General features: G+C 36.9%; 1 protein-coding gene across 7 annotated transcripts in view; it reads right to left on the bottom strand.

The window, feature by feature from the left end:
* The window catches only part of KIF13A (kinesin family member 13A), a 119537-nt gene that overhangs the window by 55247 nt on the left and 50287 nt on the right, over positions 1–14003 (bottom strand). For all 7 annotated transcript variants that reach the window (XM_068931712.1, XM_068931713.1, XM_068931718.1 and 4 more), the window contains 3 exons: positions 11382–11442; positions 1044–1136; positions 277–457 (listed from right to left, as the gene is read on the bottom strand). In XM_068931712.1, coding sequence (XP_068787813.1) covers positions 277–457; positions 1044–1136; positions 11382–11442 — 335 coding nt within the window. The remainder of the gene's footprint in view (positions 1–276; positions 458–1043; positions 1137–11381; positions 11443–14003) is intronic.

Here is a 14003-nt window from a genome sequence, read left to right as displayed (position 1 = left end):
TAGTCTTGTTTTCTGGTGGGGAACTGCTGCACGTGGTATTTATTCACATCATGATGTGGTTATCCTAATATTTAACATGATCCACAGCAGTTACTATCTAACATGCAAGCTTTATAAGAACATTCTCTTCTTTCTGATGTTTAGAATAAGATCCTTTCTAAAGGAGCCATAGAAATAAATTCTGAAAAACCTTCTCAAAAACTTCCAAAAGTGATTTCTACTTCGTAGTTTCAACTACGAATGAGGAAGATGTTGGGAGCGGGTGAAGCTACTCACCCTTTCGGATCAAGTAGATCTCTAACCTTCTCATTGTAGATTTCCATATAGGATACTTCAACTTTAAAAGTATGAGATTCATTTTCTTCCACAGAGATTCTCTGAAATAAAGCACAACAGAGCCGTGGGATCAGACCCAGCTGCTCTGCATTGCCCATCATTGAAAAGGATTTTCCTGAACCTAAGGGAAAAAGGGAAAGAAAATGCTTGAGAATGCAGTTCGAGTTACTCATTTGTTCACGAAGTACATATTTTTAATTCTCTCTATATTTCTCCAGAAACACATATCAGAACTTGACATGCTATTCCAGACAGGTAACTTGCTCCTTGGACTTCTAAATGCAGGTAAACAAATAGATTTTTTTTCCAAGATTCCCTTCAGCAGGGTCATTATTTGGCACCCTTTTTAACACTTAAACATACAAAATGAGCCTTGGGTGTGAACTACTTTCAGACTTTGAAAGTGGCTCCAAGAGGTAACAAATATGAATATATTTACAGAGGTGCGTTAAGTGCATTACATTGTCACTGGCTTCGCTGAGCTCATTGTGTTTACGCAGGACATCAATTTCCAAAGCAGTGAAGCAAATACAAACCAGGATACAACAGAAAACAGAATCCTAATAAACAGTGAAGTTTAACTTTGTAATGTTTCTAAAAAAATAATTTTTTGATATTACCTAGTTTAGTTTTTATGTTCTATTCCCCCCACCTCATACACGTACACAAAAAACTTTCCCCTCATTTACCAGGGGAGACTCTCTCACCTGTCTGTCCATAGGCAAAAATACAAGCATTATATCCCTGAAAGGCCTTTTCAAGAATTCCTTCTCCAAGGCACTTGAACACCACTTCTTGACCTACAAAATAATAATTTTAAAAATTCATTAAAAAAAAAAAAAGGTTACATTTTACTGAAAGCAAGAAAAAGAATTCAGAAATTAATTTTGCTGTTGAGCACATAGGCAAGGAACAAGCAAATGATTTCACATGCAACTGAATGGCTAAGTTCAAATCTGGCTGCTTAAAACTAGTGTAATAACTATCCACGTGTTTAAGTATATTGCTTACTTTCTTGTGAAGCAGTGGTTTAAGTTGAATGCTTAGAAAATAACGTAGATTTTGTATTATTTAAGAGTAAGTTTTGCAATAAACGTGTTCTTTAACCACAAACTAAACTGAAGAGTTCTGTAACAATTACAGAAAAAAATATTAGTGAACTATGATATTGTATCTACAACAAATATTATACTAGAAATAGTACTAGCTTTTCTCTTAGGAACTGGACTTACGTCCAGTTACGTTTATTTTCCTTTAATTTCTCCTTTGCCATAAATGAAAAACTATTGTAGCAATGCTGTATATAATGGTCCTTGTATATCTTCCAAAAGGTTACTGTTTCTTGAACTAGCCGAGTTCAAATTAACAGTTCAGACACACTGAATACAAGAACTAAAAGCAGAGGAGAATCTGCTGTACTCTCAAACACTTCCATCTCCACCCTAGCATCTTTTTGTTCAGTTTATGATTATTCAGTCATTTTATAATATGTTGCGTGATGCATCATCCAACAATAATTATCCTGTCCAGCTCAAAACAAATCATGTTCTAGCATATCAGTAGTTAGTAGCTTGAAATAATCAACAACTTCCTTGTTACAAGCAAGAAATTTTTCACAAATTTGTCACAAGAAATGCTTTTAGTCACAAAGACAATCTTTTCCTATAATATTGCTGAAATTCATGCTTTTTTCTTTTTTTTTTGCTACCAAAATATCAACAAAACCAGACTCTTCATGGCTGTAATGCTTGCTCCTTTTTAAAGCTTATTTCGTGCTTGATATATCTTCGACAATTATGCAGTTCCCTCTACAATAAAATAAGTTGTTCTATCTTTCTCGGATACTAAGAAAATAGATATAGAAAACATTAACAAACTACCAAAGATTGAAGAAATATATCAGTGAAAAGGTTTAATAAGCGTGTACAGTGCATAAACCTGCTTTCCAACCTACTGCCAAGGGCATATTTTGAAGTTACCAAAGCAGCAGGGAGCCACTTATTGTCCTGCTGAGCAAGAATCCAAAAATCAAACAAAGATTGAAGCTGAGTATCATTATTAAGAGAGGAAAAATTAGAATTCTTCAGATTGTGAGAGGAGAATAAAATCATTTGTCAGAAGAGGAAAAAAACCTGTACTACTCATTTTTGACCAGTAACACAACAGAACCTCCTCCCTGTTTCACGAGGGCAGGGGAAGAGACCAAGAAGTTATAAAATAGTACATGGCCACGATAACAATAAAGTGACCTACAGAATCTCTTAAGAATAAATACAGGAGAACGAGCCCAGTCTAAATCTCAAAGGCCAAGCTGGATTTTTTTTATAGAAAAGATTTAATCTTCAAACAATCATCTCTAAAACTGAAAGCCATTCAGACAGTGACATAGAATTTTAAAATGATATTTTTAAAGAATTTTATGAGCAGAGCTATACAAACACAGATGAATAGGTCCTTAAAGAATAACATTTAGCCTAAACAGTTGAATTATCATGGGATAAAATAAAATGTGTTTTTAAGTGCACTCATAAAAGAACAGAAGAATTCAATTTTCAAATCACGGGTTTTTTATTCTTTTGCTAATGCAGTGCACTGTTGAAGTTAAGAGCATATAATCCAGGAAATTTGGAAATATTTTTCATGAAGAAACCTGCCTTCTTCCTCCAGGCATTTCACTAGTGGGTTTTGTAAATTGATTACGAAATTTGTAAGAATTTGTATAGAACTATATTTATGTGCACTTATGGTCAAAGGAAATAATGCAGTTCCCTTATCTATATTACTACATTTTGGTTTTGGCTAAATAATCTTACCCTACCACAGTCAATATTCTTGCTTATTTATAGGAGCTTTCTCCCACTGATACCTAGCTTTTCTTTTAAAAGAGGTGAGCAAGAAAAATTAACTCATTTCTAACTTAACTTACCAATACAGAAAAATATCTACTTTCCCCTATATCTACCTGTACTCTCTTCAAAACAGGGACTGACAATCCTCCAGCTGGGTAAGACCATATATCCTCTTGCAGACGCAACTAAAGGCTGAACATCAAAACATCTGGTTCCCTTGCCCATCTTCTGACTAAAGCATGGGCAAGTCTTAGATGACTGACACATCTGCAGTCAGGCTGGGGAAAGCACACCCAAGGCCTCCAGAAAGCCCAGAGTGAGCATGTGAGCTGCCAGCTCTCACAACCCAGCATCTCCTGTCTGCCCACCCCTTAGAGGAAAGGGGAGAAAAGTCTGGTGAATTTTTCTTTGCAGACCAAAGGCTAAATAACCCGATTTCAGGACCAAACACTTTCTCTCTCAAGGAATAAGGCTTAACCTGGAACCATTTTCAGACAATGTTGCTGTATGCTCTAGAACTCTAGTTCCTGCACACCTAACAGTTCAGCTAACAGGGCAAGGTGAGAAATCCTTCTGATAACGTGCTTTTAGCGATGCACTTGTAATGAAAACCCGATAAAACACTGGTGGATGACCACTCAATTCTGAAGACATACTAGAAATCAAAGTCAGGACAATATGGAAGCCTTTTCCACTTTTACTAGACAACTGTAACTATCTTCATACCTTTAAGCCGTTACCTGTGCCTTTTGGCAAGTACAACTACAAGCCTGTTGCCAGCTGTAGAAAAATCTAAGAAAGATCAAATAATTAACTCTCAATATGCTAGAAGGCCACTTCCAGTATGAGACCAACCCAAGAATCTTTTCATCAGCACTTTGGACTATATTTCTAACATATTTAGTTCTCTGCCATGCTATGACATTCTTCCATAAAAACAGACAAAAAATATTTCTTCTTTAGCAATAACCATACTTAAGCTATTGAAGGTTTCAGCATTCTAAATAGTTACAGTGATTTGTTATCTGAATTTTAAAGAAAACTAATCCTCTCCTCAGAACTACATCCTAATACACGGGAATTTCTGGAACTCTCAGATACCACCCTTGTGATCCCACGCATCATGGCAATGTTTCTTAGCTTCCCGGTGACGCACTACTTTTTCACATGTTCTCTAGCTACTGAAATAGCTGGGTATTTTAAAGGTAAAATTATAAGATAAAGTAAAAATAGTGACGTCAGCAGTGTACATGCTAACAATGGCTAATAAATTACTAATAAATCTAAAATAAAACTTTCACATTGTCAAACTGCAGAGCTGCACATGTAAATCTCTTAGCTGAAACGTCTAAGTCAGGACCAACTTTTAGAACATTCTATTATCTTACATATTTTCCTGCTTTAAAAGTCCTGGAAAAAATTAAGATAGAACAATACCCCTACATGCAAAAACACTACAATACACACCATTTTCAGAATGAGACGTTTAAGTATTTGATTTATCAACATATTTTGCCATATTTTGCTCTATGCTCTTTCCCCTTTGCATCCTCCAAACCGTTCCCATACAGATTCCGAAGCCCTGATTTTGCATGGAGATCCAATTTGGACACACCTCTGTTCCCCTAGGAAAATCTACACATTGCAGAGGAACCCTAGGATCTGTTCTCACAACCTGTAAGATGAAGCCAATCATATTTACACATAAATTGTATATATTCTCAGATCACTGGACCAGTGACAGGTACTAGAAGGAAAAGAGAGGAGAGAGAAGAAAAGGGATTGGAGGAATAAAGGGACACTTTCCAGCAAAATACCATTTTTAAAAAGGCAGTTGATATTTGCAACCTTTCATAAGCTATACTCATTTAGTGACAAACCCACATTTATTCAAGTTTTCAGGAACAAAAAAATAATTTTAGTGTGGTTTTCAGAGGCCTAGTGTTTCTATATCACAAGAACTTGTCAATCGGAAATAACAACAATTGTTTAAGGCCTCCCATCATATTAGTACAGATTTCCTCAGCCAGGTTATAACTACAGCATTATGACATCTCACTGCAGTTCCTGGAATTTCTCAAAATAAATGACAAAAATCGGTAGAGCCAAATGACAGCTTGTTACATACAGCACTGAAAATTCAATCTGGTCAAAGTCGCTTTATTTATGGGTAAATCTCTAGCCCAGTTGATGTTTAGGGCTAAAAATAAATAAATAAATAAAAATAAAAGAAACAAAGCAAACATTTTAGCAAATCATGGCACGGAGAATTATGCTTAGTACTGCAGCCCTAAGTATTTCCAGCCTTACTCCTGCAGTCCAACAAGAAACTTCTTCACAAAGTAGTCGCAATGCCATATATCAGAATACTTGTGGTTCTGACTGTTAATCCAGATTTGAGGTTCCCATTCATGGCCCTTGCTTCCTATCGGGATTTACTGCTCCCTCTGACCTGCTGGGATCGCTGCATAACATGGTTAGTTACTACCTGCTTCTGTTCAAAAGCTCCAGATCAGTTAGTTTCTATTGTTTTTCTAAACCAAGTAATATGTATAGAATCAGACTGGGGATCAACTACAGATGCAGTTACTCTGGCAGATCTGAGGAGAGATAAGCTTTAGCTGGAGTAAGGAAGGATAGCAACGAGTATCTGAACCAGATGATTTCTCAAGCCAAAACATCAGCCAGAACGCATCCGAGTATGGCACATAAATCTGAATGAAACAGCTATATAGTTTATGCATACTACACCATAAAATAAATTGGAGGGCTAATAGGAACCGCTATGTTGCTTCTGGGTTAGGGTTTTTTTTTTTTTTTTTTTTTTTTTACAAACACGCTAGCTCACGTTTTAATAAGCAAATGCCAACAGCAACAAATTGCAGTTAGTTCAATGAACTAATGGTTAAAGGTTAAAATAAAACTTGATCTGCTGAGATCAGAATTACTGAAAGCTCTGCTAGATAACAATTTTAAAAGAATATCTCTAAAATTGGAACAAAGATGTCTATGGTACATCTTAACAAGAACCTAAAAGCACAACAGCTAATATGTTCTAACTACTGCAGTCTAACACTACAATATTGACAGGGCACTGGAGTCTCTAACGTGTCAAAGTCTTAGATCCAATAAAGGGTCTTGAGCATTTCAAGTTGTGTGTCACAACATCTACGTTTGAAGTGCCTGACCCACACAGTGCTAAACTCATACCAGGTTAACTAAGTTTCCTATAAAATGCACAGGACAGTTAAATGCCAGCTGTGTGACACCCCGTCCCCCTCCCGCAAAAAAAAATCAAGCTCAACCTGCTATGTAGTCTTCCCTAAAAAAGTCAAGGAAACAATAACCAGTGTATAGTTTTCAAATACATTCTCCCATGTATAGGAAATACTCCCATTTATAGGACTATACATGGACAAGTCTGGACTACAAACACGTAGACTGTCCTGCCTGCTCAGAATCCACAACTTAAAATCTCTCATGAGGGTAGAAGTCTACAATTCTTTAAATAAATTGCGTGGTTAGTTTCCTTTTGAAACAGCTGATGGCAGAGCAGTAGTCAGCATATACCTTTTATATAAAATTAAAGCTTAGCCTGAAGTCAGGTGTTTGGCCTCTCAGGACAGTGCAACCCACAGAAACAGATCTGGGAGTTTTCAGGCCAAATTTGATGCAGCTTAAGGAGCTGTAAGACAAATCCAAGGATAAAGGGCTGCTGAATGAGGTCCTTAGAAGGGATTTAAACACTTCAAACCCGCCTAGCAGCTCCTGTAGTTACTTATACCATCTCTTGAATTTGACCCAAACTGAAGGGGCTTTCTTCCTTCCTTTTACAAATCCATCTCATTCCAGACTAACAGGCTCTCACTGTAGTCTGTGCCTGTAAAAGGAATTCTTTGTTCTCATCTCTGAAAATTTCTCCATGTCCTCCCCTTCACCAAAATGTCACGCTGTTATTTGTCTTTGTGAGCTTTTCAAGGCAGGCAGGTGTGTCCTTATCCACAAACCTACTGCTGACCCATTCAAGTCCATGAAGAAATAAAAGGTAGTAAGAAGCTGTTTTACTTAGTCTCAAAACCCCTTCCCTGTAGTCTATCAGCCAACACTCATCCCTTCTCCCGATCAAGTCAAGGCACAGTGAGGAACATGTGATGATCAGCACGAACCAAGACTTTTATAACAATTTCAGGCTTGGAGTGAGGCAGCCACAAACTATTCAGAAACACATATTCTCAGTATTAAGAGTAACCCTCCCTCTATTTAATAATTCGGGGGTAGGGGGGAAATCTCACTTAAATTTACATTGTAAACATTTCATTTTCAATCTTGAGGAAAAGTCAGAGGGGAGTCATAAGGCAGTATCAGTGAGAAGAGAAACTTCCAGACATGAAGTTGCAACAAGAGACAAAAAAAGAAGTTTGAGTGAAAGGTGGGCTTTTGCATCTTGCATTCTCTAAATGAGGAAATCAAGTTGTTAAGATCCTTTATTTCCTGCAATTTCTGAAAGCAAAGTACTGCCCACAAAGAAGTCTTGTAAAAGGGCTTACTCCTCTTCTGTGCTTCAGGCTCCTCACTGTCCTTATGAGCAATTCAGTCCTGCAAGGACAGATGCAAAAATGCCCTCTAAAGATGGTTTTTTTTTTCCACAAAGGTATTCTTCACTATTTACGTTAGTGATACTGCTGAATCACTTTAGAATCGCAATGTACCCACTTTCCACTTCAGTGTTAAATAAAGTAATCCTGTGTTTACTCTTCTACCAGTAGCCAGTACGGTGCTTGTCTACACATGGACTTACTGGAATATAAGCTAGGACCTAAGTACACACCATTAGGTCTTCATACCAACAATCCCCATGTCTTCAAATGCTGGATATGGAAGGTAATTTTCAATTTGAAATAAACTCCTTTGTACTTCTTGAATATGAGTCCACAAGATAAAATTATTGCAATAAAATAAGCCTTTGACTTAACAAAAAAGATGAAGATATCTCAGAATAATTTTGGCTTAAGAGAAAGAGATAACTAGTTCTATTTCAGGGTCTCCTGAGTCCATGCTCCTCCAGAGTCTGAGAATTGCTATTAAATATCCACAGGATTAAGTATTTCCAAACAGGAATCTTCCTCTTGCTCAAATAAGTGCTGGTAATATTTTAAGACCAATCAGCAATTGAAGTGAAAAATAAAAACAGTATGTAACTATGTGATAGCTTTACAGATCCCATAAGAGAGGTGCATTTCCAGGAAAGCACAAACTTTGCTTTTGTTGACAGAAAAAAAAGGACAGAAGTATCCACATATGTCAACATACACTAGAATTCAATGCATGTTGTCTGCAGTGCACAGTTTGGGGGGTTTTTGATTTCTCCCATGTCGCTCAATCAAGTCTTTAATATAATAGGATATACACAACAGTAGATTTGTTCAGTTTATGCAAGATGAGTACATTTTGGTTTTGCACAGCAAGTGATGACTAATAGGGAATTCGTACTAGTACATGAGAATCCCTTGCAGAATCTTCCACTGTTTCCGTGATGTACATCAAGTTTGTGCCTCAACCCCCGTTCGTAAAAGTAACTACTTTTATCACTCATCTTTGTCCTAGAATAATAATGACCACTGAAGTACATCAAATTTCACAGAAACACTTTTCAAATTTCAGAAACTGTAATCTCTAACAAAAGGGTTTCTGAAGTGATTAAATATGTCTTGCATACTTTTTTTTTAATTTCAAAAATTTTACTTAAACTTGAAGCTCATATATTTCGTTTACAAGCACTCTGGACTTAGCTATTTCAAGTTTTATACATGCTTCTTAAACTGTGTAGTAATCATTACTGCACAGTAATTGTAAAGTAATCATTGCTCTTGCCAGCAACAGTAAACTTGCGCATCTACATTCAGCTATTTTGGGTAGGGGATGTCTAATGCATTTGTCTAGCTTCTTGATAAGCATCTCTTCCATAACCCAGTGTCCAACCAAGAGATTACAGTTTAGGTTAAGTCAGACCTGCTGGTGACTTGCTTAGTGTCTTGAACTTCTTGTCTATGATCTCTTGACATAGACAACGTGTATATTTGTGAGGAGCCTAGAACAATGAATGGGGTTTTGTTCCATTAGAACAGGAAGAACAATTATCATAAAAAAAGAAAGAAACTGACCAAAAACAATTACTGTACTTTGTTTAGTACAGCAATTTAGGCCCAGCTGTGAAAAGAGTTAAGGCAGCTTAACACTACAGATACCTATAAACTGAAATCTTATCACTTCTGTGTTCACTTTTTTGGCTCTAAAACAAGGAGCACTCACGTACTAGAGTATCAGATCATGCAAAAGCAAGCAGACAAGCCAACTACCCAGTAACTTAGGGCTGGAACACAATTTTCCTTATTTTGTTTTGCTCTTCTGCCAAATTCATCATGTTCTAAAGCATGAAGGCTCCAAGTCACAAGGTAACTCCAAGACCATACCAAAAAAAAAAAATCAGTGAAAACATTGGGTTTTTTTTATATGCAAGTCTTGAAACCCACATTTTTACCATATTTCTGGAAAGAAAGCAGGAAAACAAGTTTCTTTTTCAGACTGGAATATTATTTGAATGGGCTAAATAAAAACATTAGGGTTTTTCAGGACAGTGAGAAAACACAAGAGATGCGACAGCATTCTAGAGTCTGATCAGACAGAAGGTCCATCTGCTTACAGATAAAAAACAGTTCTCAAGCTAAGAAGAATTCAATGACAACCTCTGAAAGAGGTTAGACAAATCTAGTTTTGACTCAAATTCAAAATGGTTAGACCTGCATCCCCACTGAATTCACCTGCAGGTAGGTTAAATTGAAACAAAAACAAGTTGAACTGGTTCAAGGTGTTTCTCTGGTCTATCTCTTTACTGAGGGATAGGTTAGCCCCATGGTGCACCCAACAGGTGCAGCACCCACCCGCACACTTGAGGCACAGCAGGGCAAGATCTGGGTGTGTACCATCACCTCTTTCCTTTAAAAGGAATTCTAGATGTGCAGACACAAAAGGAGCTGTCATGTGCTCCAGTGGGTCTGCCAGTCTGGACGATGAGCATTGTGCAGCGCACCTGTTCTTCAGTGCAAATACAGTCACTAAAAGATAGACTAAAGCAGAGCTGTTTTCCTGAAGAAACCTGACTCAGCTTAAGCAAGCAAGGAATACAGAGAAATCTATAATCAAATGTAACTTTTGAGATTTAGGATTTGATATCAGGTGCTATAGAAGAGAGATATTCTAACAACATAAGGACATAGCAATTAATTTATGAGACCAGCGATCTCAAACTTTGAGCTAATTAATACTGTCAAACTTCAGGAATTCTTACAAGCCATAAAACTTCATAATATAAGTACCTTAACTGGATACTTTTTTTCTCCTTTCCATGGACCACAGCCTTGAAATATAGTGTTTAAAGCTGTTTCTATCAAAGTAAGTTTCCTTACAGAATATTAATATGTTATAATACCTAAATGACATTATATGAGTAAAGTAACCACTAGGATGACAATCTGATCTGGAATAATCAGCTTTTGGTAAGAAGTCGTCAAAGTTGATCACTCAATCATATTATGATTAGGGATTGTTCAGATATTTTACATTTAATAACTTTATATTTAAATAAAATTTAATTTTCAATATTTTAATTTTTAATATGATCCTTTCTATGACCTTTTATATTATTTCATCATGCTTTAGTATTTACATGACCTAAATGTTCTGAAAGACCTGAAACGTTCACACTTTGAGATTTTTTTTTGCTCTTTCATTCACAGAAATGAAGGGCATTGAAAACATGCTTTTATCTCTAGTATTATTTAGAAGTAATTTCCAACAGAACACTGAAATTTCATCTTAAGGGACAGAAACGCTTCTCACAATAGGTTCTTGCATGTGACGAAAAGAGAACAGTAGCTTAAATGTAAAAGCATCCCTCTTTAACAGTGTATTGGGCACCTTAAAGCTTGCATTCAAACAGAAGAGCTACCACGCACATGACTAAAGGCCTATAAAAGTGAGAAGTCTGCTTCTGTGAAAAAGTCATTTGGAGACCACATCACAAAATGCTGAAAAAAACACAAACAAACAGAAAAAAAACAAAAAAAAAACCCCACCAATCCCAGATTCTCATCTATCTGCAAATTATTTACAGTATCAAATGTAAAGAAAATAGTTTACCTGCATATTTCGTGGTGTTTGATTCATCCATGGACCAGAAGCAGTGATCAAAGGCAAATACCTGTAGAAGCATATAAAGAGATGTATAAGGAACTCAGCTACAAGACACTTCTAAAGCAGTACAAATCCACAACTCTTCAATTGCAGATAGGCTCTATCATTTTTATAGATCCTAAATTTAAAAAGGGCTTAAATCAGCAGGCACACATTTATAAGTCTTACGAATTACACAGAGCTGCAATATTTCTTAGCTATATGCATCATCCACAATGCAAAACACTGCTTAAAAAAGCATATATTATAATAGTACCAAAGCACATGAGATGGCTAATAAGTGCACGTTTTAGTCATGTTTTAACAATTTTCCCGTCGTTCATGAACCCAGTCTGCTCCTTGGAAAAGAGGGAAGGCGGTCCCTATTAAGTCAGTGATCCTTCTCTCACTCCGGTTTTCATTGCTAAAAATCTCTTAGGACTCCACATGCACTGGGTATATGCCAGCCCTGCACGGCTCCTCTACATGGCCAGGCAGCACGCGGCCATGCCCTAAAAAAAAAAAAGTAAGCTTCTAGCACAGAGCTCTAGAGTAAAGCCAAATTCTCCAGTTGCTACTCCCAGTTGTTCTGGATGCAGAAAGAGACAAGTGGAGCAAAAAAACCAAGGTCGTTGCCAGGTGTTTTCAACAGCTAACCTGCTTGCATTCAGACAGTGTAAAGACACCATCACCTGACCTGAATGCAGAGGACAGCAAGTGAGGGAATAAAGAGAAGTAGTAGATTCCAGAACAAAACAATGAGAATTATCTGAGGCATGAGAATCATGGACAGAGGTTGGGATCAGTTGGGAAAACGTGCTGACAGACTAGGTGTGAGGGACAAACAAGAAGTATCTTATTCAATAAAGGTGGTAGCAGCAAGCTTGTGACCTGTAAACAACCCACTGCTCCTGAGTGCCTGTAGTGTGGAACTCAGCATTTAATGTCATTTGTCAGGAAAGCACGCATTACAAGCACAACGGTGAAGCCTGCCTCCATTCTGCTGCTGTGCTTGTCCATATAGAATGGATATTTAACAGGCATTTCATTAGCTGTAACAGTACAGATGAATCCAAAGAGTCAGCTAACTATAAATCATGAGTTCCTGTTTACACACATTTTGAGCTTCTCCTCCCTCTTATTTGCTGTTTTAAAAACAAAGAAAAGTATCCAAACAATCCCAGTCTAGAAATTATCTCCCTTTCAAGGAGCTTCAGGAGATGAAACATCCTTTGCTGCCAGTTGACTGACATCAAGTTCTGCTGTCAAAATAAGAATAACACGAGAAACCTATTGCAAATCACCTATGGACTACATCTCTTAAAATAGAGAAGTTCATGTTATTGAATCATGCCAACTTTGGTTCATCTTTTGTACATGCACTTGGGTACCATAAAAATTAACACCACCACCTTTTAGAAGTAAAAGGAAGCACATCCTCTCTTGCCCAGTACTGTACAGCTAACTTCAGCTCTAGCCTACTTTGAAAGAGTAAGGTTGCAAAAAATTAACCACATACCCTGATAATAACGTTAAATTCTTTAAAAAAAAAAACCCACCAACAACAAAACTCCACAACCTTTAAATTATAGATTTTATAATTCACATTATAAGAACTATGTCTAAAGATAGAACATGTTAAATTGTATCTAGCACTCTCATATCACTCAATGTTAAGTTTTATTCTGGATAATCTACTTGACTTCTGGGGAATATTACTGAAGAAAAGACATTTTCAAGCAAAAAAATCCTTTTGTGGGGGGAAAAAAAATCAAGTCAAAGTCTACAGGTTTGTAACAAGGAGATTTTCACAGCAGTAGGTTTTCACTGTTGGAAGAAGAATGCCTTACTACAGCCTTCAGAACACATCCAATAACAAATAACTATCTCCATCCTTCTCCAGATACCAAGGCTGAAAAAAAAGTTTCTGCCAACGGTAATGAAATAGCACTGAAAGGATTCAGTGTACACATCTTGTTGAAATAATTATTTAGCAGATTTCTGTTCAAGAGACATGAGAGTTTTACCACGAGCTGGACTTCTGATGCTCAAAGAAAAGAGTACTTAAGAGCCTTACAGAATAAATAAATAGTATCAGATTACCTGCCTAAACTAAGAGTACAATACTAGATCTCAGTAGAGGAAGCTCAAAAACTACAAATAGAAAATGTAATTCTATTGGACAAACAAGCTGTCAGGAAGCCTGCTCTAATGAAAAGATTTAATATCACTTCAAGTCAAGGGCTGCAGCTGGCTAGGAACAGAATAAGATTCCATATGGTGCTCAGTGGATTTGTGGAGCTGTAACAGTGTCCTTCCTGTAAAGCCACTTCAAATACCAGCATGTGAACAAAGTTACTTTTTCTGTACACGTAAGCACACTACACTACAGACGACCTGACGTCGTTTTGACACACGTTAAGCTGCAGTGCATTTTCCATGTTTTACCGTGGTAAACTGACTGGATTTCTCAGGTATGACCTGGGGGAATAAATTCAATGCATTTTTCTTTTGGGATCCCAAGAGGGAAAAAAACCCCACAAAAACAAAAAAAAAAATTTGTTATTTAAAATTTGCCTAAGCCCAGAT

Source organism: Struthio camelus, chromosome 2 (genome assembly GCF_040807025.1).
Source record: "Struthio camelus isolate bStrCam1 chromosome 2, bStrCam1.hap1, whole genome shotgun sequence".
NCBI lineage: Eukaryota > Metazoa > Chordata > Aves > Struthioniformes > Struthionidae > Struthio > Struthio camelus.
This window is presented reverse-complemented; position numbering and strand designations above follow the sequence as displayed.